Source organism: Ornithorhynchus anatinus, chromosome 10, assembly GCF_004115215.2.
Source record: "Ornithorhynchus anatinus isolate Pmale09 chromosome 10, mOrnAna1.pri.v4, whole genome shotgun sequence".
Lineage (NCBI taxonomy): Eukaryota > Metazoa > Chordata > Mammalia > Monotremata > Ornithorhynchidae > Ornithorhynchus > Ornithorhynchus anatinus.
The window spans coordinates 8,428,538-8,456,467 of NC_041737.1; the positions used below are offsets into that span (position 1 = coordinate 8,428,538).

At 46.2% G+C, this 27,930-nt stretch overlaps 1 protein-coding gene across 1 annotated transcript in view; it reads left to right on the forward strand.

The window, feature by feature from the left end:
- Window positions 1–10,065, forward strand: part of AREG (amphiregulin) — a 46,050-nt gene extending 35,985 nt beyond the window's left edge. The window contains exons 5-9 of the mRNA XM_029073701.2: window positions 259–459; window positions 3,682–3,883; window positions 4,427–4,582; window positions 7,484–7,594; window positions 9,823–10,065. Coding sequence (XP_028929534.1) covers window positions 259–459; window positions 3,682–3,883; window positions 4,427–4,582; window positions 7,484–7,577 — 653 coding nt within the window. The 3' untranslated portion in view covers window positions 7,578–7,594; window positions 9,823–10,065. The remainder of the gene's footprint in view (window positions 1–258; window positions 460–3,681; window positions 3,884–4,426; window positions 4,583–7,483; window positions 7,595–9,822) is intronic.
- Window positions 10,066–27,930: the final 17,865 nt, after the last annotated feature.

Below are 27,930 nucleotides of genomic sequence, written 5' to 3' on the forward strand. Positions count from 1 at the left end.
AATCGGAGAGAAGTGGAATCTGGGTGAAAAGGAAAACAGCGAAGCAGGAAGCCTCATAATTGGAACAGCTGAGTTTGTAAAAATAAAAGCTGCTTTTCTAAGTGACTCAGCCCCAAACAATACTCCATGTGCAAGAGCCGCACAGGTATCCGACCGAAGGTAAACACGTCTCCGGGATGGAGCTGACTGGTAGGAATGGCATCCTGCTTCACTTCTTTTTTTTTCTTTTTACCCCTCCTCCCCGCTTCTCTTCCCTAGTGTGCCACCATGCCACTGGCTCTGCCCTCGACGCCACCAACTCTGGGAAAAATGAACTCTCGCCCACAGACCGGACCACGGAGGGGCCCGGGGGGTCGTCGGGAAGCGAGCCGTCCTCGGCGACCGACGAAGACTACAGTTCGGAAGAGTATGAGAACGAACCCCAGATCTCTGGATACGTACTAGACGACTCCATCAGAGGTGCGTTAAAGAGCCGTCTCGGCTCGAATGCAGGGCGACGACTTGGCAGGATCTTCTGAGCGGCCGAAGCTTTTAGGGGAGGCCGGGGGGCGGCGGAAGAGGGGGTGAGCAGCCCCGCTATGCTGAGAACCCCTTGTGAGCTGGGATCGAATCTACCCACTCTGCCCTGACTAGCTCCCTTTACTCACCCTCCAACCCCACAGCACTTATGAACATATCTGTAATCTCTTTTTTTGTATTATTGTCTGACTTCCCTGCACACAGTAAGTGCTCAATAAGTACAATTATACGCTTCCAGGCATGCAGAAAGCACTTTGGTGTGAATTCCGGCTAGAAAGGCCTTAGCCTTTCAACTGATTATGCGATTATTTCACTCCCAACTCCCTCCTCCCAGACCGTAAACTCGTTGTGGATGGGGACCATGTCTATCGACCTTTCTGTACTTTCCCAAGCATTTAGTACAATGCCCTGCACACAGTAACTCTCTAGACTGTGAGCTCCTTGTGGGCAGTGGTTATTGTTATATTGTACTCTCTCAAGCGCTTTGTACAGTGCTTTGCACAACAGTGAGTGCTCAATATATACAGTTGAATGAATGAACCACTCAAAAAAATTGATCGAGTGATACGTAGCTAGAGTCTCTGCCTCAGAATAGCTGCGTTTTAGGCAGAGATTGCTACTCTCCCCAGCCCCACAGCATTTATGTCCATATCTTCTCACTTTGCCACTCCCCCCAGCTATAATTTATTTTAATGTCCATCTCCTTCACTAGACTGGAAGCTATCTGAGGGCAGGAATCATGCCTACCAACTCTATTGTTGGTAGAGAAGCAGTGTGGCTTAGAAAGAGCACGGGCTTGGGAGTCAGAGGTCATGGGTTCTAATTCCGACCCCTCCACCTATCAGCTAGGTGACTTTGGGCAAGTCACTTAACTCCTCTGGGCCTCCTCTGGAAAACGGGGATTAAGACTGTGAACCCCACGTGGGACAACCTGATTACCTTGTATCTGTCCCAATGCTTGGCACATAGTAAGCGCTTAACAAATACCATTATTATTATTATTATTGTACTCTCTCAAGCGCTTAAGACAATGCTCTGTGCACACAGGAAGCACTTAATACTATTAGGAGAGGTATTTTCAAGACCACCATTTTCAAGACCACCAGGCACGCTGAGGCCGCTGTTAACACCAGGTCTTCTCGCTTTTTGGATCTCTGAACGTGCTGTTGGTCCGATGAACACGAAGGGAAGGAAGTTTGCTAGAACTAGGTCAGATTCCTAGCGATGGCAGTGATCCGAGCTTAAAGAGTGAAATGTTTATCGCAGAAAGCGTGATAGCCTGTTTGAACTCCTCTGGAAAGCTATTAAATTAACCACACATGGGGTTAACCATCTGTTAGCACACTCAGCTACAGTGACTAACCACTTATTAATGATATCTTTCTATTCTCTTTATCAGATACGCAATAATAATGGAGTGCTAGCTTTGAGTTCGTATCTGAGTCCCAAATCCTTAATGTTTGCAACTCCTTATATGTAGCCAAAGGAAAGGAGCTGAGCCACAGACTAAGGTTAGCCCCTCAGACTTCGAATCTGTATTGACAGCTAATTCATTCAATTGTATTTATTGAGTGCTTATTATGTGCAGAACACTGTACTAAGAGCTGGGAATTAGGATGTGAAGTGCCAAGACATTCCCAAATGATTATTTACTGGAAAGAGGTAGCACTTAGAAATTTCCCAGACTCTTCCCTAGGCAGCTCCATCCCCAAACTACAGAAACCTTGCTAAGGATCAATCAAGATCAATCAATTGCATTTATTGAGGACTTACTGTGTGCAGGACACTTTCTTTAGCGCTTACAGATGGCAGGAGAGAGCTCCAAAATATTACCAGGGGATTTTATTTCATTCGTGAGTCTGTCCATACCCAAGCCAGCTACTCTGGTTTTCCCGGTCCCAGTGATGAGTTCAGCCATTCTCTCTGTTGCGTTCGGCTATATACCCTGCCCATCGGTAATTATTGGTAAAAGCCCCATTCCTTCTGTATACTGTGGCCTGGTCAATCAGTCAATAGTGCTTAGATGCCTCCTTTGTGGAGAGCATAGCATCTACAGTTTTGAGGGAATATAAATATCCCAGCCCACGAGGAGCTTAATGAACTAACAGGTCTAGTTATTTGATTTGCTAGGAAAGGCAGGAGGTCAGGGTGGGGAATATTGCTGGAACTTCAGTCGGATTGCTCTGATGCACCCTCAGAAATCAGGCAGTGGTATTTATTGAGCGATTACTGTTTGCTGAGCACTGTACTAAACAATACGATAACATTTGGGAGAGTATAATACATCAGACTGGGAAGACAGAGTCCCCACCCACACCAAGCTTACAGTATATGAACTATAAGGGTATTTTCTTTTGTGGTGTGTAAGTGCTTATTACAGACACTGCACTAAGCGCTGGGGTAGATACAAGCTAGTCAGATTGGACACAGTCTGTGTTCCACATAGGGCTCACATTCTTAATCCCTATTTTACAGATGAGGTAACTGAGGCACAGAAAAGTGAGGTGACTTGCCCAGATCATACAGCAGACAAGTGACAGTGCTGGGTTTAGAAACCAGGTCCTCTATCTCCCTGCTTTTTCCACTAGGTAGGGGATGGCTTATTTTCCCGTACCAATGCAAGTGGGGGACAATCTAGGACCCGATTCATCTCCTGTCCCCCTCCCCTGCCATCTTTTTGAGGAGAGTTGTTCACAAACGGCATCAAGGATGGGTTTGAGGCCCCTCGTCCTTGTCCATTCTCTCCTTGTCCACCTAACTGGTGACCCTGACCCTTAGGAAGGGGGTCAAGAGGTTTACGTGATGCTCAGAGCCTGCAAGATGGACACTCGGCGGTGATAAGGAGCCATCGAGCAGTGATATTTATTCTGTGCAGAGCACTGACCTAAGTGCCCTAGACTAAGCTCATTACAGGCAGGGTACGTGCCTACCAACTCTGTTATACTGTACTTTCCCAAGTGCTTAGTACAGTGTTGAAGTGCTTAGGGTCCCTGCCCTCTCTGTGTACGTTGGTGGTAGATTAATCCAGACTTGGCTTGTTTGAGAAGCCCTCATCCGGCTGCTTCACGCCTCTCCAGGGGCCTCAGTCACGGTAGCCTGAGATAGGCAAGTCCTCCCGGTACAAGCAGCTAACACTGTGGGGTGATTTTTGTCTCTTTGCAGTGGAGCGTTTAGAGAAACCCAGGAGAAACAAAACCGACAGTGAAAAAAACCCAGACAGGCCCAAGAGGAAGAAGAACAGGGGTAAAAACGGCAAGAATCGGAAAAATAAAAAGAAGAAAACTCCGTGCGATGTGGACTTCAAAAATTTCTGCATCCACGGGGAATGTAAATACGTCGAAAGCGTCCAGAAAGCAACATGCAAGTAAGTCCACGTCCAAATGACCGAGGCGTTTAATCGTGTTCTGGACTCCGGGAGAGCTTCATTGCTCTGAATGGATAATTCCCTTTAAAGAGATGGGCAAGACCTCCCCGCTAGTTTGCAGATGTACTCTCTTCCTGAGCCACTCCACGCTGTTCCAGCTGAAAAAACGTTTGGCCATGTAAAACTCAACGATAGTGGAATTTAGAAGCCGCATAGCAAGCCACTGAACTCATCAGTTGGTCATAAATTAAAAGAACAAAGAATGGAAAGGTGTGTCTTCTTGGAATATCACACCCAAACTAATCTCAACTTGTTCTAATACTGACAGACCTTGGTCGTGAAGGATGACTGTGCTTCCTGATATTTTTAAAGTAGCCGCGGTAGCTTGCCTTTCTAGAGGGCAAAATCTCCCGTGTCTTTGAAGTCGCTGCCGAAGTACAGGTGGCTTAAAAGCCGAGTTCTTAAAGCAAAGTGGTATTTTCTTTTCTTAAAAAAAAAAACCTTAATTTCGTGAGGGATGGTGTTTGTGTTTTGTTGTTGAAGGTGCCACCAGGATTACTTCGGCGAACGGTGTGAGGAGCAGTCCATGAAGACTCACAGCAGAGGAGACAGTGATTTCTCAAACACGGCTTTAGCGGTGGTTGCGGTTCTGGTTTCTGTCATCAGCTTCACGGCAATTGTGGTCGTTATTACGATTCAGTGAGTACGATGACGAGAGAGTGTCTACTTTTTAAAGAGGCTGTCAGGTTGAATAACAAGGTCTGACTGCGATTTCCATCCCAGTATTTTGACTTCAGGACATGAGGGCAAGTTCAAAGGCCTCGAACTCCAGCAGCAAGAGATTTCTGCTGTGCTGGTTGGACGGAGCTGGCTTCGGGGGCCCCCAGAAAGTGGAGGGCGTTTTTAGTATTTTTTAAGCCCTTACTGTGTGCGGAGCACTGTATTAATCTCTGGGATAGAAGAAGGGAAAGCCTATTCCTGGAACTTGGAGACTGTTGGTTCCCTGGAAATCTGTTCTCCGGGAAACGTACCCGGACTTCAAAAGGACGTTGCTAGCACCCTGGTCCGGCCCAGAAGGAGTTCGTGCTTGGCCTTAAACAATCCCTGGTGGCATCACTGTTTAGCCATTCTGGAGGATCAGAGGCTCCTCTACCACTCCGGATAGTGCAAGCTCTAAATTGGGATTTCTGAGGCAAGTTCCCCAAACGACCTCTTGAATGAACTTTGGAGTTACAAAGCCACATTCTGAAAGAGTCCACTGAGCCTCGCCTGGCTCTGCCTAATATCTGCGGCTTAGGTTCCCCTTCTTGCCTCTGAGAGGACCAGTTTATACGTTCACCCAAGGTAGATCAGGGAACAAGACTCTTCTCACTTCTTCCCACCCATCTGAGCAATAGCGGTCCCCATTTGCTGGACTGATGGGACTCCTTTTTTTTTTTCCCATCACCAGGTCCAGAAGGTAGGCCCTAACTCCCAGAATACCCCTGGGGAGCATGATATCTCCCTCCTCTGACTGGCATTCTTGGCTCTTAGGGAAGTAGAGGTAGGGTGTGGCCTGGCTCTCCAGTGATTCATGCTGAACTGGATCTTGGGAAATCCAGTGCACTCATTAGGCTAATTTTAGGTTTTGGCAAATTGCTCTGCCGACTGGATTGTGTACATGCTCGACCACTCCCGCCATTCAGGAAATGAAGGGCCTGTTTTATTGTCCCTGTTTACTATTACTTCATATGTAAATCTTGCTTTGAGAAATGATGATGAAAGGACACTTATTCTGTGTTATCGGACAGACAAAATGCACGGCAGGTTGGCCTTAAGACTCGTCTGTTAACGTCCCACGCCGACAGTGAAGGGTTTGGGCAGCAACGATTCAGAGGCATCTCGGCAGAGGAGTTGCAGTCGGGCATCATCTCATCCTGCCCCTTAAGTCCTCTGGAAATAATCGAACTATCTGAATGCTAATGCACTCTTTTGGAATGGTGTCTGTTTAGGACCCTTTGGGTACCTGTTAAAACTCCCGAGCTGAAACACCGCCACCATACATTACTCTTGGGAGAAATGATGTATGAGAAATCCCGAGTGAAATTATCGCTTTTACTTCCTGGAAGAATACTCTGGTCAGGTTCATTCATAAACAGAGCTGCTCAAAACCTGCTATCGTAGCCTTTGAACTAAAAAATAGACCGCTGGCTGAACAAGTATGATGATGGTAATGATAATTGTGGTATTTGTTAATCTTTTACTATGCATTAAGTCCTGGGATAGATACAGTGCAACATGATTGGATGCAGTCTCTGTCCCACATGGAGCTCACAGTGTATGAGGGAGGGAGAACACGTATTTAATCCCCAATTTACACTGAGACACAGAAGTGACTTGCCCAAGGTCACACAGCAGGCAAAGGGCGGGGCGAAGATTAGAATCCGCCATTGCCTAACTCCCAGTGCTGTGTTTTTACCACTAGGCCATGCTGCTTCTCAGTAAAGGTCGGGTCAAAATACATGCTGATATGTCAGAATTGAAATATTTATTAGGTTAGCAAAGAAATAGAGTAACATTTATAGTGGTCCCAGGTTGACCTCAATATTAGAGCTTATATCAAATGGTTTTCTATAGGCAAATGTCTCTGAACTGACTTTAAGCCTGGAGAACAGCCCTTAGTCAGTCAGTTGTATCAAGCACTGATCATTATTATTGTGGAAGAGCACTGTACTAAGCACTGGGGGGAGTACACTAGAACATTAAACAGACATATTCCCTGCCCACATCGAGCTTACAGTCGAGAGGACCTTCCATTCTGGGATGGTTTGTTCAAGTGGCTACAACACCCAGGACCAATTCAAGTATCTTGGTCATTGTTTTTCACTTCAGCTTTCAGGTTTTTCCCACTCTGAAACTAGCCCGGATGGATGCTTCACAATAATAATAATGATTAATAATGATTTTGGTAGATATTAAGCACTTATATACCAAGCTCTGGGGTAGATATAAGCATTCCATCCAGGGCTCAGAGTCTAAGAAGGAGAGAGAAGACAAGTATTTGTCTCTATTCTGTAGCTGAGGACACTGAGGCAGAGAGCAGTTAAGTGACTTTCCCAAGGTCACACAGACAAGTGGTAGAGCTGGGATTAGAAGTCAGGTCTTCTGAGTCTCGGGGAGCTCTTCAGTAGCAATTGGAGCATAAACAGGTGTGTTCCTGTGAGCTTTTGGATGCCTTCCCTGTCCTTACCACCTGCTGGTCCACTGGCGTGCTCGCCTTGCCAGATGGAACACCTTCTCCCCCAAGGCAGCATGAAGAAGCAGCGTGACCCAGTAGACTAAATAAGGCCCTGAGAGCCCAAAGACCTGAGTTCTAGTCCCAACTCCGCAACTTGCCTGCTGTATGACCTTGAACAAGTCACTTAACTTCTCTGTACCTCAGTTTCCTCAGCTGCAAAATGAGAATTCCAAACCTGCTCTCCTTCCTAGGGATAGGGATTACATCCAGCATGAATAACTTGTCTCTCCCACAGTGCTTTGTTTTGTTTTTTTAGTCTGCCACATCTGGAAACTGAGAAAACCAACCTGAACTAATGGTTTCTTTCCCCCCACCCTCCCCAGGATACGGAAAAGATATTCCAATAGTTGCAAAGAGGAAGCTGAAGAAAGAAAGAAACTCCGTCAAGACACTGGAAATGGGCATGTGATTGTGTAACGGGACCCAGCCCTCAGGTGGGTAACTGCTACCCTGGAATCTGTGACTCGGAGAGCACTATCACACGTCGCTCCAGCGGGGTGACGCCTAGCCGGATTTAGGGGCACAACAATATCAACCAAGAGTTTGTCTGAGTGCCGGGAGTGCCAGCCACTGTTCACAACCTGGAGACCCAGAGGCCTAGCCTATCATTTTTTCCTTGGATCCGATTAGCAGTAGAATTATTAGTAGAGATAGTAATAATAATAATAATGGTATTTGTTAAGCACTTACTATATACCAAGCCTTGTTCTAAGCGCTGGGGGAGATACAAGTTAATCAGGTGGGACACACTCTTAATCGCCATTTACAGATGAGGGAACTGAGACACAAAGAGTGACTTGCCCAAGCTCACACAGTATAGACCCGTGGCGGAGTCAGAATTAGAACCCAGCTTCTTCTGACTCCCAGGCCTGTGCTCTGTCCCCTAAGCCACGCTGCTTCGCTTGGATACAGGTAGTAGCAACTCTACTAAATTCTCTGGGCCTCAGTTCCCTCATCCGTAAAATGAGGATCAAGACTGCGAGCGCCATGTGAGACGGGGACTGTGTACAACCTGTGTACGGTCCCTGTCTGTGTATAACCTGATTATCTTGAGACTACCCCAGTGCTTAGAACGGTGTCCGTAGAAAGCACTTAACAAAAAACATTTTTTAAAAAAATCTAGCAACAGTGCTAACTTCTGCCATCTGGTCGTGCCCATCAGCGTGGGTAGTAACAGTTTGGACAGGAACTCTGATCTACTAGGAGATGGAGTCGGGTCAATAGAGACTTTTATTACTGACCAGAGGACCTCAGCGTGGTCCTGCATAGAGAAGCAGCGTAGAGAAGCAGCGTAGAAAAGCAGCGTAGAGAAGCAGCGTGGCTCAGTGGAAAGAGCACGGGCTTGGGAGTCAGAGGTAATGAGTTCGAATCCCAGCTCTGCCACTTGTCAGCTGTGTGACTGTGGGCAAGTCACTTAACTTCTCTGTGCCTCAGTGACCTCATCTGTAAAATGGGGATTAACTGTGAGCCTTATGTGGGACAACCTGATTACCCTGTATCTACCCCAGCGCTTAGAACAGTGCTCGGCACAGAGTAAGTGCTTAACAAATACCAACCTCAGGGGTCTGTCTGCACATTGGACAATTGACCCTTCTCAATACTCCCTTAAACGTGAGAGAACCTCGATTACACTTCTTCCCCAGAATCTGTTCCTCTTGTTTTGAACCGACCGCATTCAAGTTTCAACGAATGATCCCCTCATCCTGGTGTTATGGGATGTGTGAACAACAATTCCACCTCCCCCCACCCCACCCCACCACCATTCCATTCCCTTCATGTCATTAATCATTTCCCCTCCCAATCAGTCAAGGGTATTTATCGAGTGCTCACCGGTGCCGAGTACCGTACTAAGCACCTGCGGAACATACAGTATGATAGAGTTGATAGACATGATAAAGGGAGAGATAGACATTAAAATAAATTAGACTGTGAAAATGGGAAAGTATAGGATAGGTACGTAAGTGCTGTGGAGCTGGGGAAGGGGTGATTATCAGTGCTTACGGGGTACAGACCCACGTGTATAGCTGATGAATAAGGGGGGCGGGGTCTTAGGGAAATGAGAGTTCTTCAGGCTCTTATCCTATCCGAATCCTCCTGATTATCTTGCTTGCTCTTCTGGGTACATGTTCCAACTTTCTTATTCCTTTAAGAGGCGATGGCATGAACTACTCACTGTTTGCCCACACCCTGATATTCCTCTAGTGGTAAGGCTTGTGTGTTCTGTCCCCTTCCCGATGATGCCAAAGACAACTTAAATTTAAGATCAGCTTAGCCAATTTCCCAGGAAGGCTCAGGGATGTAGTTTTTGATCATTTGGTTTCCCCTTATGGGATTTTAAACAGGTTACACCTTGCAAATTGTTTCGACTCACTTCCACCAGGCCTCGCGGAAAGATCGATGGCCTAGGTTTGAAACCCGGCTCTGCCACTTGTCTGCTCTGTGACCTTGGGCAAGTCACTTCAACTTCCTGGGGCCTCAGTTTCCTCATCCATAAAATGGGGACTGAATAACTCTTTCTCCTTTTCCCCTTAGACTGTGAACTCCATCTAGGACAGAAACTCTGATGTGATTCTTATATCTACCCTAGCGATTAGTACAATGCTTGACACATAACAGATGCTTAACAGCAAACATCACTATCATTATTATTGTTTCTGAACAGGTTGTCGAAGAAATGGTCACTACCGAATCCCAGCCATGACTGAAATGACCCGCTTTACGCAGACCATTAGAAAATGGACCCTTTCTGATGGCTATTACCTTAGAAGTCATTTTATGCTAAAAGGATTTTCTGTACATACAAAAAGTATGGAGATGTAAAAGTATTTTTTTCCAAATGTAAATAACTTATTTAATATTTAATGGCAGCGTATTTATTTTACAACTCATTAAACCTTTTTTATCAAATGTTTCCAGTTCTCAATCTGTATCAGTTATGGGCTCCTTCCCCTGGGGCTAAACTAGGACCAAGTTTGAATGTCTCTGAAAGGGATTTTTTTTCTCCACTTCTTTGAGGCCTGTGGTGTTGGCTATGGTTAAATGCATGGGTTTAATCTGTGTGATCAACTCTCAAGGCAGAGAGAAGAGTACAGCTCTAAGCTTCTTGTGGACAGGGAAACTGTCTACCAACTCTATTGCACTGTACTCTCCCAAACACTTAGTACAGCGCTCTGCATAAGGTAAGCGCTCAGTAAATACCATTGATTGACAATAGCACCCTTTCTATTTCACCTATGTACATCTGTACGTCTTAAGCACTTGATATTCACCCCACAGTACTTGCAATATCTTTACACTACCACTTCCCCGATCTGTAGTAGACATTTAATGTCTGTCTCTCCCACTGGACTGCAGTATCTGAAGGTATCTGGCAAGTCTACTATATCGCAGCATGGAGGAGTAGATAGAGCCCGGGGTTTAGAAGGTTAAGGGTTCTAATCCTGGATCTGCCACTTGTCTGCTGTGTGACCTTAAGCAAGTCACTTCAATCCTCTGGCTCAGTTATCTCAACTGAAAATGGGAGTTGAGACTGTGAACCCCATACGGGACAGGGACTGTGTCTAAATTGATAGGCTTGTATCCACCCCAGTGTTTAGTACAGTGCCTGGCACATAGTAAGTGCTTAACAAGTAATATCATTATCACTTTTACTCTTCCTAGTGCTTTATAGTGCTTTGCACTCAATAAATACCATTGACCGGTACCAAAGCCCCATTAGGAGCATTAGACAGCCTAGATCCTCCTCAGATCAAAACATGACGCCGGTCTATTGGCCTTGGTCAGGTTTCCCAGCGCTCTCCCTCGGCTACCAGAGGGCTGATCTCGTTCTTTCCGCCGCGTGTAGGCCGGAGGGTAAGCAGAGAGATCAGAGCACCTCTGCTGAATCCATCTCTCGGTTCCATAATTAGAGGCGGACCCTGCCCCGTAACCAAAATACTCATGGGACTCTCTGCCCAGGCTACCGTCTGTCAGGGTATAGATAGCATCTAGGAACGTGTGTTTTGTTCCGGGCAGAAAGGTCATGGTTGTCGCACTGAGCCGGGCAACGAAGGGCTGGGATGCCCAGTCACGCTCGGCAAAGGATGAGATCAGCCTAGCTGCCTCAGGAGCGGTGTGGTTCAGTGGTCAGAGCGTGGGCTGAGATTCACGAGACCTGGCTTCTAATCCTGCCTCTGCCACTGGCCTGTTATGTGATGTTAGGCAAGTCACTTAAGTAGAGAGCACAGGCCCGACATTCAGCAGACCTGGGTTCTAATTCCAGCTCTGCCACCTGTCTGCTGTGAGACCTTGGGGAAATCACTTCTTTGGGCCTCAGTTTCCTCATCTGCAAAATGGGGATTAAGACTGTGAGCCCCTTGTGGACTGTGTCCACCTCATATCTACCCCAGCGCTTAGAACAATCCTTGACACATAGTAAGCGCTTAACAAATACCATAATTATTATTATTATTCAAACAGTTCAATCTCCTCCAAAGCCATCTTGAGTCCTCAGGTGACTGGAGAGTTTGTCCATTTATTGCTATAGTGTACTCTCCTAAGCGCTTAGCACAATGCTCTGCACACGGCACTCAATAAATACAATTGAGTGAATGGAGAGATTTGAAGACTTGTTCAATTTTTTTTTAATATCATCTCTGAAGCGGCAATTTGAGTTTAAGTTAATGAATGGAAATCAGTGATCCATTTCCAGGAAGCAACTGAAGCTGACTCAGTCAGTCATCAATCAATCATGTATTAAGTGCTCACTGTATGCAGAGCACTCTACTAAGCGCTTGAGAGTGTACAAATCAACAGCGTTGGTAGATGTGTTCCCTGCCCACGATCCTTGAGGCAATGGGGGCAAGCAAACACCAAAATCCCCTTTTTGAACATCAATCCTTTCGCTCAAACTGCCAGAAATAACTGGATTTGTTTGTGTTCCACCCTCTGATGCCTGGGAGAGGCAGGGAGCCTGAGAAAAAGTGTCTCAAAAATCAGCAGCAGGAAGGAGAAAGAGGAGAAGCCCGGGGGATTGGAGAATCCCCAGAACATCTGTTCCCTCCTGGAACTGCCAAGAGTTGTCTGTTTTAATCAGGGGCCGAGTTGTACAGCTTTGAAAAATGCCGTCTGTTTAGATGCCATGAGGTGAATTTGATACCGCAAAGACTGTTATCCCTTGGGCACTTTCTCAGTTGGAAAACAAGAGCGTACTATTGTTGAAAGTTACTTTTTACTCAGTAGGCTCAGGCTACAAAATGTTCCAATACTCTGCTTTAATGAAGTATCTGCTGTTCTGAGTAAGCCCTATTTCAGAGTAAAATCCTGAGCGAAACCGACAGAATTTATGCAGAGGTGAAAAGAGAGTCCTTATCCGGCTCTAGGCCAACTGGAAGGCGGGAGAGCCAGGGCAGCTTATTTCCTCCAAGTGTTTCTGGGATCTGTAGTTTCAGGAGCCAAGGTGAACACCAAATATTCCACCTGAAGCTCTCAGAGGCCATTCTCAAACTGCATCTCGTAGAAACACTTGCTCAGGGTAGAAACCCAGAGAACTCGAGAAGCAGAGTGGCTTAGTGGGAAGAGCGTGGGCTTGGGAGTCAGAGACCGTGGGTTCTAATCCCAGCTCTGCCACTTGTCTGCTTTGTGACCTTGGACAAGCCATTTAACTTCTCTGTGCCTCAGTTACCTCATCTGAAAAATGGGGATTAAGACCGTGAGCCTCACGTGGGACAATCTGATTGTCTTGTATTTACCCTAGGGTTTAGAGCAGTGCTTGGCACATAGTGCTTACCAAATTCCATAAGTATTATTATTTTTACTTATTGGTCCCCACTGAGACACAGGAGGTCGGGTGGTCTTCCCCCAGGAAATCTGAAGCACATATTACCCCAAGTAATCAACCCAAACGGAAATCCTTGTTGAGAGGATGCGCGCTTAGGAACCCAGATGGAGAGTTAGGTATATTTGTCAGTTCTGTATCTATTTCCTAAAATGAGGGAAACTTTTAACTAGAAAAAATTTTCATGTTCCAAGAAGAATAGATCAACAGGATTTCCCTCTCTTCAGAAAGTCACTCTCTCCCCTGTGCAAAAGGGACCAGAGATCAGTGCCTTCAGGCTTTATGGGTAAGTCAAGACTCAGAGATGCCTCACTACCTGTGTCATTGATGTCACAGCTCTCATAATTCATCACTTCAGAAACTGGAGGTTCACAGAATTGGAAACCTGTGGGCTAGAAAGTCTAGCTGAAGAACATGAAGGACCATTCATTCATTCATTCAATCATATTTATTGAGTGCTTACTGTGTGCAGAGCACTGTACTAAGCACTTAAGCGAGTATGCTATAGCAACAAACAGTGAGCTCGCTGACTAGAGGGGGAGACAGACATTAATAGAAATAAATAAATGATAGATATGGACATATGTGCTGTGGGGCTGAGAGGTGGGGATGAATGAAGGGAGCAAGTCAGGGTGACGCAGAAGGGAGAGGGAGAAGAGGAAAGGAGGGCGCAGTCAGGGGAGGCCTCTTGGAGGAGATGGGCTTCAATAAGTGCTTTTTTCAATAAGGGGGAGAGCGTCATTGTCAGATACGAGGAGGGAGGTTGACTTCTCTGAAGGTCGCGCTCAAGCGAATCTTCACCAATCAATAAATAAGTGGTGTTTTTTGAGCACTTCAACCACCACCATCAGCATCACCAAATCTCTTCAAATTTGAACTTACGTCTTATTTCCTCCCCCAAGCCTTTTTATATCAGTTCCCACTGATGCCAATTAATCAAGACATTTATTGAGCACCTACTGGAAGCAGAGCACTTGAGAGAGTACACTGCAGTAGTGTTGGTAGACCTGGTCCCTGCCTAAAGGAGCTTGCCATTTAGTGATTCAAACTAGTCCTTCCAGATATTTCAATCACTCCAGTACCCTCTCCTTTCTTCTACCACAGCTCTCCCCTCCTACCTAATTAAGCAGCATGGCCTAGGGGACAGAATACGGGCTTTGATGTCCCAAGGCCCTGAGTTCTAGTCCTGGCTCCACTAGATGTTTGCTGTATTACAGTTCCCTCATCTGTAAAAAATTGGAGATTAAGACTGTGAGCTCCATGAGGGACATGGATTGTGTCCTACCTAATTACCTTGTATCTAACCCAGCGCTTAGAGTAATAATAATGATAATAATAATCCTGGTATTTCTTAAGTGCATAGTATGTGGCAGGCACTCTTCTAAGCACTGGGGTGGCTACAAGAAAATCAGGCTAGACACAGTCCCTGTCCCACTTAGGGCTTACAGTTTCAATCCCCATTTTACAGAAGAGGTTCCTGAGGCCCAGAGAAGTGAAGTGACTTGCCCAAGTTTACACAGACAAGTGGTAGATTCAGGATTAGAACCCATGACCTTCTGACTCCCAGGCCCATGCTCTATCCGCTGTACTACGCTGCTAAGAACAATTTAAGTCGACACATAACAAATGCCATTAAAAAAATTAGCACTTCCTAGAATGTACGCCCATTTTGGGCAGGAAATGCATCGGCTAATTCTGTTGTTCTGTACTCTCCCAAGTGCTTAGTACAGTGATCTGCACATAGTAAGCGCTCAAAAAATCCCACTGATTGACTGCACAGCCCTTACGTCTGTGTGACTTGGAGCTTCTGTATTTTGCATTTATGGATGTGCGTCTGTCTGCCTCTCCCTCTCCACTGGAAGTTCCTCGGGAGCTGATGGGGTGTTATCTGCTTTCTTTGACAAAGGAAGGTAATTGGGAACAGCAGCCCAGGGGCAGGAACAGATATGGAAAAGAGGGAGGGAGAAATCAATCAATCAATAGTATTTACTGAGCACTTACTGTGTGCACAGCAGGGTACTTCCCTCTGCTCCCTCTTTGACCTCCCCTTCTCCTCCCCTCAGCTAAACCCCCTTTTCTGCCCCTTTCCCTCTTCTCCTCCCCCTCTCCTTTCCCCTCCCCTCAGCGCTGTGCTCATCCGCTCATTTGTATATATTTTAATTACCCTATTTATTTTGTTAATGAGAGGTACATCCCCTTTATTCTATTTATTGCTATTGTTTTTGTCTGGCTACCCCAGTTAGACTGTAAGCCCGTCAATAAGCAGGGATTGTCTCTATCTGTTGCCGAATTGTACATTCCAATCGCTTAGTACAGTGCTCTGCACATAGTAAGCGCTCAATAAATACTACTGAATGAATGAATGTACTAAGCGCTTGGGAAAAGTACAGTTCAACAGAGTTGGTAGGCTCGTTCCCTGACCACAGTAAGTTTACAGTCTAGAGAATGGCAGAAGTTCCTTCCAGGTTCCTGCAGGTACCTGATGAAGAAGAGACAAAGAAGAGAAGTCTTCGTCCTGAACAAATGCCGCTGGGATCACCTCTGCTCTCAGCTCAGCCGACCTCGGCCACGTTTGCGGAAAGAAACTAATGAACTGAAGACGTTCGCTCTGTCAAATATAAAAGCGCTGAGTTATTTGTGACGGATTCTCTTATGACCCTTAAAAAAGTCAAACCCTCATTTGCCCTGTAATGCAGTGCTTTAAACTTCTCTGTGCCTCAGTTCCCTCATCTGTAAAATGGGAGTTAAGACTGTGAGCCCCCTGTGGGATAGGGACTGTGTCCAATCTGATTAGGTGGTATTCACCCCAGAGCTTAGAACTGTACTTCACACACAGTAAGCGCTTAAAAAATACCATCATTATCATTAGTACAGTGCTCTGCACATAGTAAGCTCTCGATAAATACGATTGAATGAATGAATTATTATTATATGTGTGGGGATGGTGGGGAGGGGACAGAAGGGGGAGGGGACGGGAGGGGTAACCTGTCCCGAGCAGGAAGCACCAGGGAGCAATTAATTATGGCACAGATTCTGAGCTGTCTCCTCAGTTTCCAGGCCGGCTGGGATGTTCTGGAGATGAGAGAGTGTTCAGCGTTTCCCGGCAGGAAGGATGATGGCCATGCCCGCTCCATCATCCGCTCAACACACTGGAGCTTTTCCCTCCAGCTCCACTTCCGGCCCACCCGGGAGCTACACCCTCACCCCCGACCACTCCTCACCGACGGTGTGCCCCCCATGCCCCCCGACCCCCTCGCCGAAGCCGGGACATTGCCGTCCCTTCCCGGAACGGCCAGGGTGTTGGAGGAAATGCAGGCCCGCACTGGGAAAGATGCTCTCCGCTTTATTGCCTGAATGGCTGAATGCTAATGGACAACGTCCCATGACCATTCTTTTATTCAATCGTATTTACTGAGCACTTATCGTGTGCAAAGCACTGTTATCAAGTGCTTGGGGGAGTACGATGCAGCAATAGACAAATTCCTTGCCCACAGTGAGCTACCAGTCTAGAAAATGAGCTCATAGTCTAATAATAATAATAATGTTGGTATTTGTTAAGTGCTTACTATGTGCAGAGCACTGTTCTAAACGCTGGGAGAGATACAGGGTTATCAGGATGTCCCATGTGAGGCTCACAGTTAATCCCCATTTTAGAGATGAGGTAACTGAGGCCCAGAGAAGTGAAGTGACTTGCCCACAGTCACACAGCTGACAAGTGGCAGAGCCGGGATTCGAACCCATGACCTCTGACTCCCTAGCCCGGGCTCTTTCCACTGAGCATGCTGCGGAGCCATCTCTTCTTCCTCCTCCTCTTCTTTCAATTCCTCTTCCTCCTCCTCCTCCTCCTCCTCCTCTTTCCTTCTTCCTCCTGCTACTTCTCCTCCTCCTCATTCTCAGTGAGTCAGTCCGTCATATTTATTGAGTGTTTACTGTGTGCAGAGCACTGTTCTAAGGGCATGGGACACTACAGTATAACAATAGAGAAGCAGTGAGGACTGGTGAATAAAGTCCGGACCTGAGAGTCAGAAGGACCTGGGTTCTAATCCTGACTCCACCACTTGTCTGCTGTGTGACCTTGGTCAAGTCGCTTCACTTCTCTGGGCCTCTGTTTCCTCATCTGTAATATAGGGATTATGACCGTGAGCCCCATGTGGGACAGGGACTGTAAATTGTAGACTGTAAGCTGTCAACCGGTCCTCTGGACTGCAAGCTCTCTGCGGGCAGGGGACGTGCCTGTTAACTGTTATATCGTACTCTCCCAAGCACTTAGTACAGTGCTGTGCACACAGTAAGCGCTCAATAAATAGGATTGAATGAATTGAATGACTGAATGAACATGGGCTACATCCACCCTGATTAGCTGCAGCGTGACTCAGTGGAAAGAGCTTGGGCTTGGGAGTCAGAGGTCATGAGTTCGAATCCCGGCTCGGCCCCTTGTCAGCTGTGTGACTGTGGGCAAGTCACTTCACTTCTCTGGGCCTCACTTACCTCATCTGGAAAATGGGGATTAACTGTGAGCCTCACGTGGCACGACCTGATTCCCCTGTATCTCCCCCAGCGCTTAGAACAGTGCTCTGCACATAGTAAGCGCTTAACTAATGCCAACACTATTATTATCACCTCAGCGCTTAAAACACTGCCTGGCACACAGTAAGCGCTTAACAAACACCACTCAAAACCAAAACCAAAACAACAAACGACCAGGCCAGCGGAGGCTCCTACTCATGGTGCCGTCCCTCTCCGTTGGGCTTGGGGAAGGGCAGACTTAGCTGAAGCAGCCTCGGCCCCAGGGAGCTGCTGAGGAATTCCCCACTTTCCTTTAATGTCTTCCCAAAGGGCTCGTGGTCTGCCCGAGATGCGCTTCCCAGGCTGAGCCCAGCTCTCCGGGCAGGACCAAGAACCGTGGCCTGGAAGTGTCTCTGCTATAATGGAGGAACTCTGGCTGGGACCCAACGGCATGCCGGGAAATGATTTACATACTGGTGGGACTGGAAATTCCTGAGAAGTCACCTCCTCCAGCCTCCTCCCCCTGGCTCTTTAACTTCGGTATATTCCACCACGGCATTTACTCAATCCCCTGCTCCTTCGGCTTCACCGAAGTGGGGACCTCCCCTCCGACAGAGCGAGCTGGGAAAGTCACCTCCTCCAGGAAAGCCTTCCCTGATTTACTCCCCCGTTATTCCCAGTCATGTCTCCGTCAGTTTTTCCCTCTTGTATGCATTTATTTGTATTCACGTCTATCTCCCTGTCTCTAAACTCTAAGCTCGTTTGCAGGGAATGTGTCTGTTTACTATTATACTGTACTCTCCCATCCACTTAGTCCTGTGCTGTGGATTCTTCCAGATTATTTGTTGATTTATTTGTCAATCAGTCTTTTTATATCTACTAATACACTCTTTCACCAGTGATATATATTTGCCCATTTATGTCTGTCTTCCCAATTAGCACATAAGCTCCTCCAAGACACAAACTATGCTATATACTTGCCTCTATTCTCCAAGGGCCTGGTGTTGGGCTTCAGAGAAGCAGCGTGGCCTAGTGGCTAGAGCACAGGCCTGGGAATCAGAAGCACTTGTCCACTGTGTGACCTTGAGCAAGTCACTTCACTTCTCTGGGCCTCAGTTACCTCAGCTGTAAAATGGGAACTAAGACTGTGAACCCTATGTGGGTCAGGGTCTGTGTCCACCCCGATTTGCTTGTATCCACCCCAGCACTTAGAACGGTGCCTGTTACATAGTAAGCGTTTAACAATTGCCACAATTATTATTACCATTATTATTATTTTTATTATTATTACATCCCTCCCTCCATTGCTCAGTCCCTGACTTGGGCCATTGCTAATTAACCGTGGTATTTGTAAAGTGCTTATACTGTGCTCTGTACTAAGCGCTGGCTTGGATACAAGATAATCAGCTAGGATTACAGCCTCAAGGAGAGGGAGCATAGGCATTGCATCCCCATTTTAACAGAAGTACCAACAAGTTTAGTGACTTGCCGAAGGTCACGCCGCAGGTGAATGGTCTCTGACTCCCAGGCCTGTGCTCTTTCCTCTAGGCCTCAATGCTTTGCTCCTGTTCGGTCGTTTTTACTTGCACCAGCTGAGCATCTATCACTCACCCCAATAACTATGCTGGACTCCATCCCCTCGTGTAGCTACAGGAAGAGAATTTGCCCCCACATACACACCTCTCACACGCTCACCATGTACACGAGAATTAGAGCACTTAATTCAGGGCTCTGCACGCAGTACGAACTCAATAAATATCACCGATTGATTCAAGCCTCTGAGAGGGACGTGGGGGGGGGGGGGTGGCATCAATACAAAGAGGTAGAAGAATGGGGAAGATTAATCGTGTCTATATCATTTGAACTGGGGCCACCCAAATCCCCAAGGTTGGTAGGATCACAGATTATCTTTCCCAATCCTTCATTTATTCGATCTTATTTATTGAACACTTAACTGTGTGCAAAGCACGGGACTAAGCGAATGGGTGAGTACAATACAACAATAAACAGACACGTTCCCTGCACGCAATGAGCTTACAGTCTAGAGGCAGGGGGGAGACAGACATGAATACAAATAAATAAATACATTGATTAATTACATGAATAAGAAAGGGCTTAACGTTTCTCGATGCCAGTGGTTGGCTTCACGGACCCTTGTATCGGGGGGCCTGAAGCGGTCTCTGGTGACTGAGTCTTACCGAGCCCCATAGGATCAGGATGCAGGAGATACAATCCCAACCTCAGTCCCATGACCTGTTCCTCAACAGGTGACCACTGGACAGAACCATCTGGTCAGTGTCTAGGATGGCAAAGTCCCGAAGTAGATTCCTTGTGGACTCAGGATCCGCAAGCCCGTCGTCAGTTCTCCCTAAAATCTGAGCCTCTGCTCCACATTACTACTTTGACCAAAGCTCCCCATCTAGACTATAAGCTCGTTGTGGGCAGTCATTGTGTCTTTTTACTATTCTATCGTACTCTCCTGAGAGCTTAGTACAGTGCTCTGCACGCAGTAAGAGCTCAATAAATATGACTGAATGAATGAATGAACCAATAGGCCACTCTTCAGAACAAACTCACCCACTCATGCTGAGAGCATTTTCTTTGGCGGTGAATCCTATGAGCGTGCATGCTGCAGGAAAGCAAACTCTGACTAAGCTCTCATTTCCTCTTCTCCCCCTCCCTTCTTCGTCACCCTTGAACTTGGATTTCTACCCTTCATGCACCCATTCCTCAGCCCCACAGCCCTTAACATGTCTATCTGAATTTTTTTTATTTCTACTAATGTCTGTCTCCCCCTCTAGCAAGTAAGCTCGTTGTGGGCCGGGAACATGTCGACCAACTCAGTTATATTGTAGTCGCCCAAGTGCTCAGTACTGTGTTCCCTGTGCACACAGTAAGCACTCGTTCAATACGATCGATTGATTGATTCTGAATCCCAAACTGAATGCCCAAACCTGGAATTCTGGGGTGACCAAGTAGTGATGAACCCGATCAGGGTTTTCCCATGAATCCAAGCTTGAAAGCTGGATTTCACCCAGAGGGATCCTTTATCGGTACCACAGAACTTAAGGCAGGGGAATGGGAGGAAACTCTTGAGCTTTATCTGATTAACCTTTATCCATCCCAAGGCTTAACTCAGTGCCTGGGATATAGTAAACACTTTAACAAATACTATTCTCAATCAATCCATCCATCAATGGTATTTACTGAATGCTTACTATGTGCAGAGCACTAAGAACTTGAGATAGTACAATACAACAGAATTCACAGACGCGTTCCCTGCCCATCACGTGCTTACAGTCTAGAGTCTAGATATTTATTAATATAAATAAATATGGACTTCATATATTATATGCACACATGCTGTGGGGTTGGGGCAGATATCAAATGCCTGAAGTTCACAGATCCAAGTGCACAGACTATGCAGAAGGGAGCCGGGTAAAGAGGGCTTAATCGGGGAAGGCCTCTTGGAGGAGATGTGTCCTTAGTAATGCTTTGAAGGTGGAGAGAGTGGTGGTCCGGTGGATTTGAAAGGGGAGGGAGTTCCACATGGGGGGAGATGATTAGAAAGTCAAGAATCCAAGATTGGTAATAAGCAACAAGTACAACATGATGCTCTTGATCCTTTAATAAACTCTCATTCATTCAATCTATTTATTTAGTACTTACTGCTTGCAGAGCACTGTACTAAGTGCTTGGAAGAGTACAAATTAACAATAAACAGGCACTTTTCCTGTCCACAACGAGCTCACACACTGATTTTCCATGAAGGAAGTCAGAAGAACTGACAATAGAGAGCACTGCATTCGTTCAGAAAGTAAAACCCGGCCAGCTTCTACCAGCTCTTTAAGATGGTCTCAGGTCCAAAAATCTTTTTGGGGGGAGAAGGTATGGTTGCATGAGCTTCCTGCTAAACACAGGTGAATCCAATCGATCAATCAATCAGTGGTATTTATTGAGTGCTTACTGTGTGCAGAGCACTATACTAAGCATGCAGTAGAGTACAGAAGCAGCGTGGATTAGTGGCAAGAGCCCGGGCTTGGGAGTCAAAGGACGTGGGTTTTAATCCTGACCCCTCCATTTGTCAGCTATGTGACCTTGGGCAAGTCAACCTTGGGCAAGTCACTTACTTCTCTGTGCCTCAATTACCTCATATGTAAAATGGGGATTGAGACTGTGAGCCCCACGTGGGACTACCTGCCTACCTCCTATCTATCCCAGTGCTCAGAACAGTGCTTGGCACACAATACACACTTAACAAACGCCATTACTATTTTTACTACTATTATTACAATATAACAGTTGGTAGACACATTCCCTTCCCACAATGAGCCTACATGCTAAAATCACATTAGTGGGGGTCTGAAAACTTTTATTTTCACGCACGCAGCAGCTCTGGAGAAACCAGCTAGACTTGAAGATACGAAGACCATGAGATGCAGCATCAGATCTGAGTCGGAGGATTATCAGTCAGTCAGTTGTATTTATTGAGCACTGACTGTATGCAGAACACTGTACTAAGCACAGTATAAGCAGAGTATAGAGTATAACAATAAACAGGCACATTCCCTGCCCAAAACGAGCTTACAGTCCAGAGGTGGAGGCAGATATCAACTTAAATAAATAAATGACAGATACGGACATAAATGCTGTGGGGCTGGGAGGGAGATGAATAAAGGGAGCAAGTCAGGGTGATGCAGAAGGGAGTGGGAGAAGAGAAGGAGGGCTTAGTCGGGGAAGGCCTCTTGGAGGAGGTGTGCCTTCAATAAAGCTTTGAAGAGGGGGAGAGTAATTGCCTGTCGGATATGAGGAGGGAGGGCGTTTCAGGACAGAGGCAGGATGTGGGCCAGATAGACGAGATCGAGATACAGTGAGTAGGTTGGCATTAGGTGAGTGAACTGTGAGGGTTGGGTTGCAGTAGGAGAGTGGCAAGGTGAGGTAGGAGGGGGTAAAGGTGATCGAGTGTTTTAAAGCCTATGGTGAGGAGTTTCTCTGTAATGCTAACAGAAACCAGGTTCCCATTTCGGTTCCTTCAAAGCCTCCCGTTCAACAAAACCCAAACCTGTTCCCTACCCTCAGCTGTAATTAGCTCACCCGCCTCACAAGTCACTCAGTTACCGGAAACTTCAATTTAAAAAGTGAAAGCTAGTTTTAGCTACATTCATTCATTCATTCATTCAATCGTATTTACTGGGCGCTTACTGAGTGCAGAGCACTGGGCTAAGCACTTGAAATGTACAATTTGGCAACAGAGACAATCCCTGCCCAACAACGGGCTCACAGTCTAAAAGGGGGGAGACAGACAGCAAAACAAAACACTATAGCGTAAGACCATAAAGTCAGGCTTGGCTGACGTCGATAAACATGCAATATTCCTCTCTCAGACAGGTGAAAAGTTCACCCCTCCCTTAGGAAAATAATGATAATAATAACAATAATAATCATTGTACTTGTTAAGCACTTATTATGTGCCAGGCACTCTACTAAGGTAGAGTGGATGCCGTATTCCTCTCTCAGAAAGAAGAGATGGTCACCCCTACCTCAGGAAAATAATAATAATAATAATAATGATGATATTTGTTAATCACTTACTATGTTCCAAGGACTGTTCTAAGCATTGTGGTAGATACAAGGTAATCAGGTTGTCCCACGTGGGGCTCACAATCTTACTCCCCATTTTACAGATGAAGTAACTGAGGCACAGAGAAGTTAAGTGACTTGCCCAAAGTCACACAATGACATGCAGCGGAGTCGGGATTCGAGTCCACGACTTCGGACTCCCTAGCCCGTGCTCTTTCCACTAAGCCATGCTGCTTTTCTATAATCATAACAGTAATAATACTGGTATTTGCTAAACACTTATTATGTGCCAGGCACTCTACTAAGTGCTGGGGTGGATGCAAACAAATAGGGTTGGGGACAGTTCCTGTCACTCATTCATTTATTCAATCGTATTTACTGAGCGCTTACTGTCTGCAAAGCACTGCAATAAGCACTTGGGAGTATAACTGTCCCACTTGGGGCTCACATTCTTATTCCCATTTTCTAAATGAGGTAACTGAGGCCCAGACAAGTGAAGTGACTCAGTAATGATTTTTACTTGTTAAGCGCTTACTATGAGCCAAGCGCTGGTCTAAGCACTGGGGGAGATACAAGTTAATCAGGTTGGACACAGTCCCTGTTCCACATGGGGCTCACACTGTTCATCCCCATTTTACAGATGAGTTCACTGAGGCCCAAGGTAAAACAGCAGACAAGGATTAAAACCCAAGTCCTTCTGACTCCCAGGCCAGTGCTCTATCCACTAGGCCATACTGCCTCTCTAAGCTCTTGAATCATCAGCACTGAAACCGCCACCAAGTCGCCCACCTTACCTAACCCCTCTCTTCACTAGGTTTTTTTTATGGTATTTGTTCAGTGTTTACTTTGTATCAAACACTTTTCTAAGCGCTGGGGTAGGTACAAGTTAATTAGATCCCACATGGGCCTCCCAATCTAAGTAGGAGAGATAACTGATATTCCCATTTTACAGCTAAGAAAACCGAGGCACAGAGAAGTGATGTGATTTACCCAATGTCACAAAGCAAGCGATTGGAGGAGCTGGGATTAGAATCCAGGTCCTGCTGACTCTCAGGCCCATGTCCTTGCCACCGAGCCACATTGCTTCTCCTTTCACTCCTTCTCTTCATTCCTCCCAAGCCAACCATGTAGCTGCACCTTGCTCTTGACTCTTCCACCTCCTCTCTCTCTCGCTCACGCTGTCTCCCCAACTCCGATCTCCCTCCCCAAATCCAACAGACCACAGCTCTGCCCATATCCAAAGCTCTCCTGAAGTCCCACCTCCTCCAACGAGTCTTCCCAGGTTAACCTTCGACACTCTAAATGGTATAACCCATCAGACAACTCCGGGGTCTATGAACGTATTTTTCCCCACCCTCAGCACTCTTACCGATACATTTATTCAATTATCGTTGTTGACTTTCAGTCACGTATTATTGGCTGTCTCCCCTGTCAGAGTCTAAGCTCCTTGGTGGACAGGGAACGTGTCACTTCTTTGATCCTCCCCTAGCTTGGGAAGCAGCATGGCCCATTTGGAAAGGAACTGGACCAGCAGGCGGAAAAACCGGGTTCTAATCCTGGCTCTGCCATTTGCCTAATGTGGGCAAATCACTTGTCTTTTCTGTGCCTCAGTTTCCTTATCTGTAAAATGGGGGTTCAATACCGGTTCTCCACCTTTAGACGGTGAGCCTCATGTGGGGCAGGAACTGGATCTGACTTGATTGTATGATATCTTCACAGTGCTTGGCACATAGTAAATTGTTAGCAGATATCACAGTTATTATTAGTACAGTATCTAGAAGCTTGTGAGGGTACTTGGGAAGCAGCATGGCCTAGTGGATAGACCTCAGGCCTGGGAGTCAGAAGGAACTGGGTTCTAATCCCGGCTCCACCTCTTGTCGGCTGGATGACCATGGGCAAGCTACTTCACTTCTCGGTACCTCAGTTCTCTCATCTATAGAATGAGGAGTAAGACTTTGAGCCCTATGTGGAAACAACTGATTATTGTTAGTAAACAAAATAATAGGGCTTTTTTTCAAGATGTACTAGGAAAAAGAAGAATCCTAATATTTTAAAAGACATCATAAAGAAATCTTGCAGTAATAATAATGGTGTTTGTAATAGTATTAATAGAAATAGCAGTATTCATTCATTCAATAGCATTTATTGAGCGCTTACTGTGTGCAGAGCACTGTACTAAGCACTTGGGAGGACATGATATAATATAATAGACACATTCCCTGCCCACAGTGAGCTTACAGTCTTGGCGGGGGACGGACATTAATATAATTAAATAAATTACAGATATGTATGTAAGTGCTGCGGGGCTGGGTCGGCAAAGTGAATAAAGGGAGCAAATCAGGGAGACACAGAAGGGAGTGGGAGAAAGGGAAGTGAGGGCTTAGTCAGGGAAAGCCTCTTGGAGGAGGTGGGCCTTCAATAAGGCTTCAAAGGAGAGGGGAGTCACTGTCTGTCGGATGTGAAGAGGTCTCGCAGGGATTTGGCGGGCAGGGGAGGGATTGCTTAGGGAATCAGATGCGGTCTCCCCTCCCGCAGAGCTCAAAATACACTGAGCAGAGGGAGAGAGGGAAGATAGCAGATAAATCTCCTCTGCAAGGAGATCTCAGGATCACCAAGCAGCAGTGCGGCCAGGTGGAAAGAGCGCAGGTCTCCGACTCAGGAGATCTGGGTTCTAATTCCAGCTCTGCCACTTGCCTGGTGTGCGACCTCATCTGTAAAATGGAGATTAAGACCATGAGGCCTGTGTGGGACAGGGACAGTGTCTTACCCAAACTGAGCACCCTCTTTCCCTCTGCTCCTCCTCCCCTTCCCCCCTCTCCCGCCTCTGCTCTTCCCCCTTCCCCTCCCCTCAGCACTGAGCTTATTTGTATATATTATTTGTTACACTATTTATTTTGTTAATGAGGTATATATCTCCATGATTCTATTTATCTTGATGATGTTTTCTTTCGTTTTGTTCCCTTTTGCTTTGCTGTCTGTCTCCCCCGTTTAGACTGTGAGTCCGTCATTGGACAGGGATTATCTCTATCAGTTGCCGAATTGCACATTCCAAGCACTTAGTACAGTGCTCTGCACCTAGTAAGCGCTCCATAAATACTATTGAATGATTAGCTTGTATCTACCACATTGTTAATGCTTGGCACATAGTAAGCGCTTATCAAGTACCCTTAAAAAAGTATCTGTTCCCATTCTCTATTTCTGTTTCTCTGTATCTTTCTCTGTTTCAGTCTCTATCTCTCCCTGGCTCTATCTCTCTCTGTCCCTGTGTCTCACTGTCTCTCTGACTCTGGCTTTTTACATATCTCTCTGTTTCTCTCCCTCCCTCTTCCAGTGTGGGATGATTTGCTCTCTGACAGTCTCCTTTTCTCTCATCTTTTGTGTCCAGAAACTGAATGCCTGGCAGTCCTTAGTCTGGGATGCCGTGGATCTGGAAGAGGCAAAGGAGGGGAGACCCTCGGGGAGACATAGGGTGATGAGAGACAGATCCAAGAAGAAGGAGAAAAGGTTCCGGTAAGGAATCATTAATTTTCCACGCCAAAGCATCAGATTTTAGGGAAGTCGCGTGACCGAGCTGAAAGAGCATGGGCCGGGAATCGGAGGACCTGGTTTCGAATCCTAAGCCTTCCAGCAGTGTATCCTTGGGCAAGTCATTTACTTTCTCTGGGCCTCAGCTTCCTCATCTATAAACTGGAAATTCAATACCTGTTCTCCCTCCCCTTCAGACTGTGAGCTCCATATGGGGAAAGAGATCGCGTCTGAACTGATTTTCTTGTGCCTCTCCCAGTGGTTGGTACGGGGACTGGTACATGGTCAGAGCTGAACACACAATTATAATTATAAATAATATATAACAAATGTATAAATAATAATATATTATTAATATATAAAAATATATAAATAATAATATATAATATATAGTTGGGGTCAGAGGGTTGCCTTGAATGAGAAGCAGAGTGACCTAGTGGAAAGAGGCCTGGGAGTCAGAAGGTCCTGGGTTCTGACCCTGGCTCCTCCACTTGTCTGCTGTGTGGCCTTGGGCAAGTCACTTCACTTCCCTGCACTCCAGTTACCTCATCAGTAAAATGGGGACTGAGACTGCGAGCGCTATGCGGGACGGGGACTGTGTCCTATCCACCCCAGTGCTTGGTACAGTGCCTGGCACATAGTAAGCACTTAACAAATACCATCATCATTATTATTATTGAATTCAAAGCAGTCTCGGGTTTCTGACAAAAGGATTCTATCTGCAGTCGAGCATTCACTTTCTGTTGGCCCGCTAAGTTATTTCCTCACCACTGGGTTTTAGTGACAGTTCCCTGTGGGTGGGGCAAAGAATCTGGATAAATATGTCGTCTGAGCTGTTCTGTGACCTTTATCATACATGGTAGGCCCCGGCACCAGGACAAGGATGCAGATAACGTCTGTACCTGCTGCTTCCTCTTTCAGCCTGGATCGTTTCCATTTTCATTAAAAGTGAAACTTGTTCTCTCTGGGATTGGATTTCCATTGGCTTTCTCTTTGCTCAGGGCTTTTCTGGTGACTTTAAATGGAATTTGATTAATGATATCAAAATTCCCCATTTGGGATTTAATTAATAATAATGATTATGGTTTTTGTTTGAGCACCGAGCTCTGTTCCAAGAGGTGGGGCAGATACGAGATCAGGTGAGACACAATCCCTGCCCACGTGAGGCTTAGAGTCTAAAGAGGAGGTAGACAGGTACTTCAGCCCCATTTTACAGATTATGAAACTGAGACATAGAGCAGTTAAGCAACTTGTCTAAAATGACACAGCGGACCTGTGGTAGAGCTTAGAAAAAAACCCGTGTCTCCTGACTCGCAAGCTGGCACTTTTTCCACCAGGCCATGC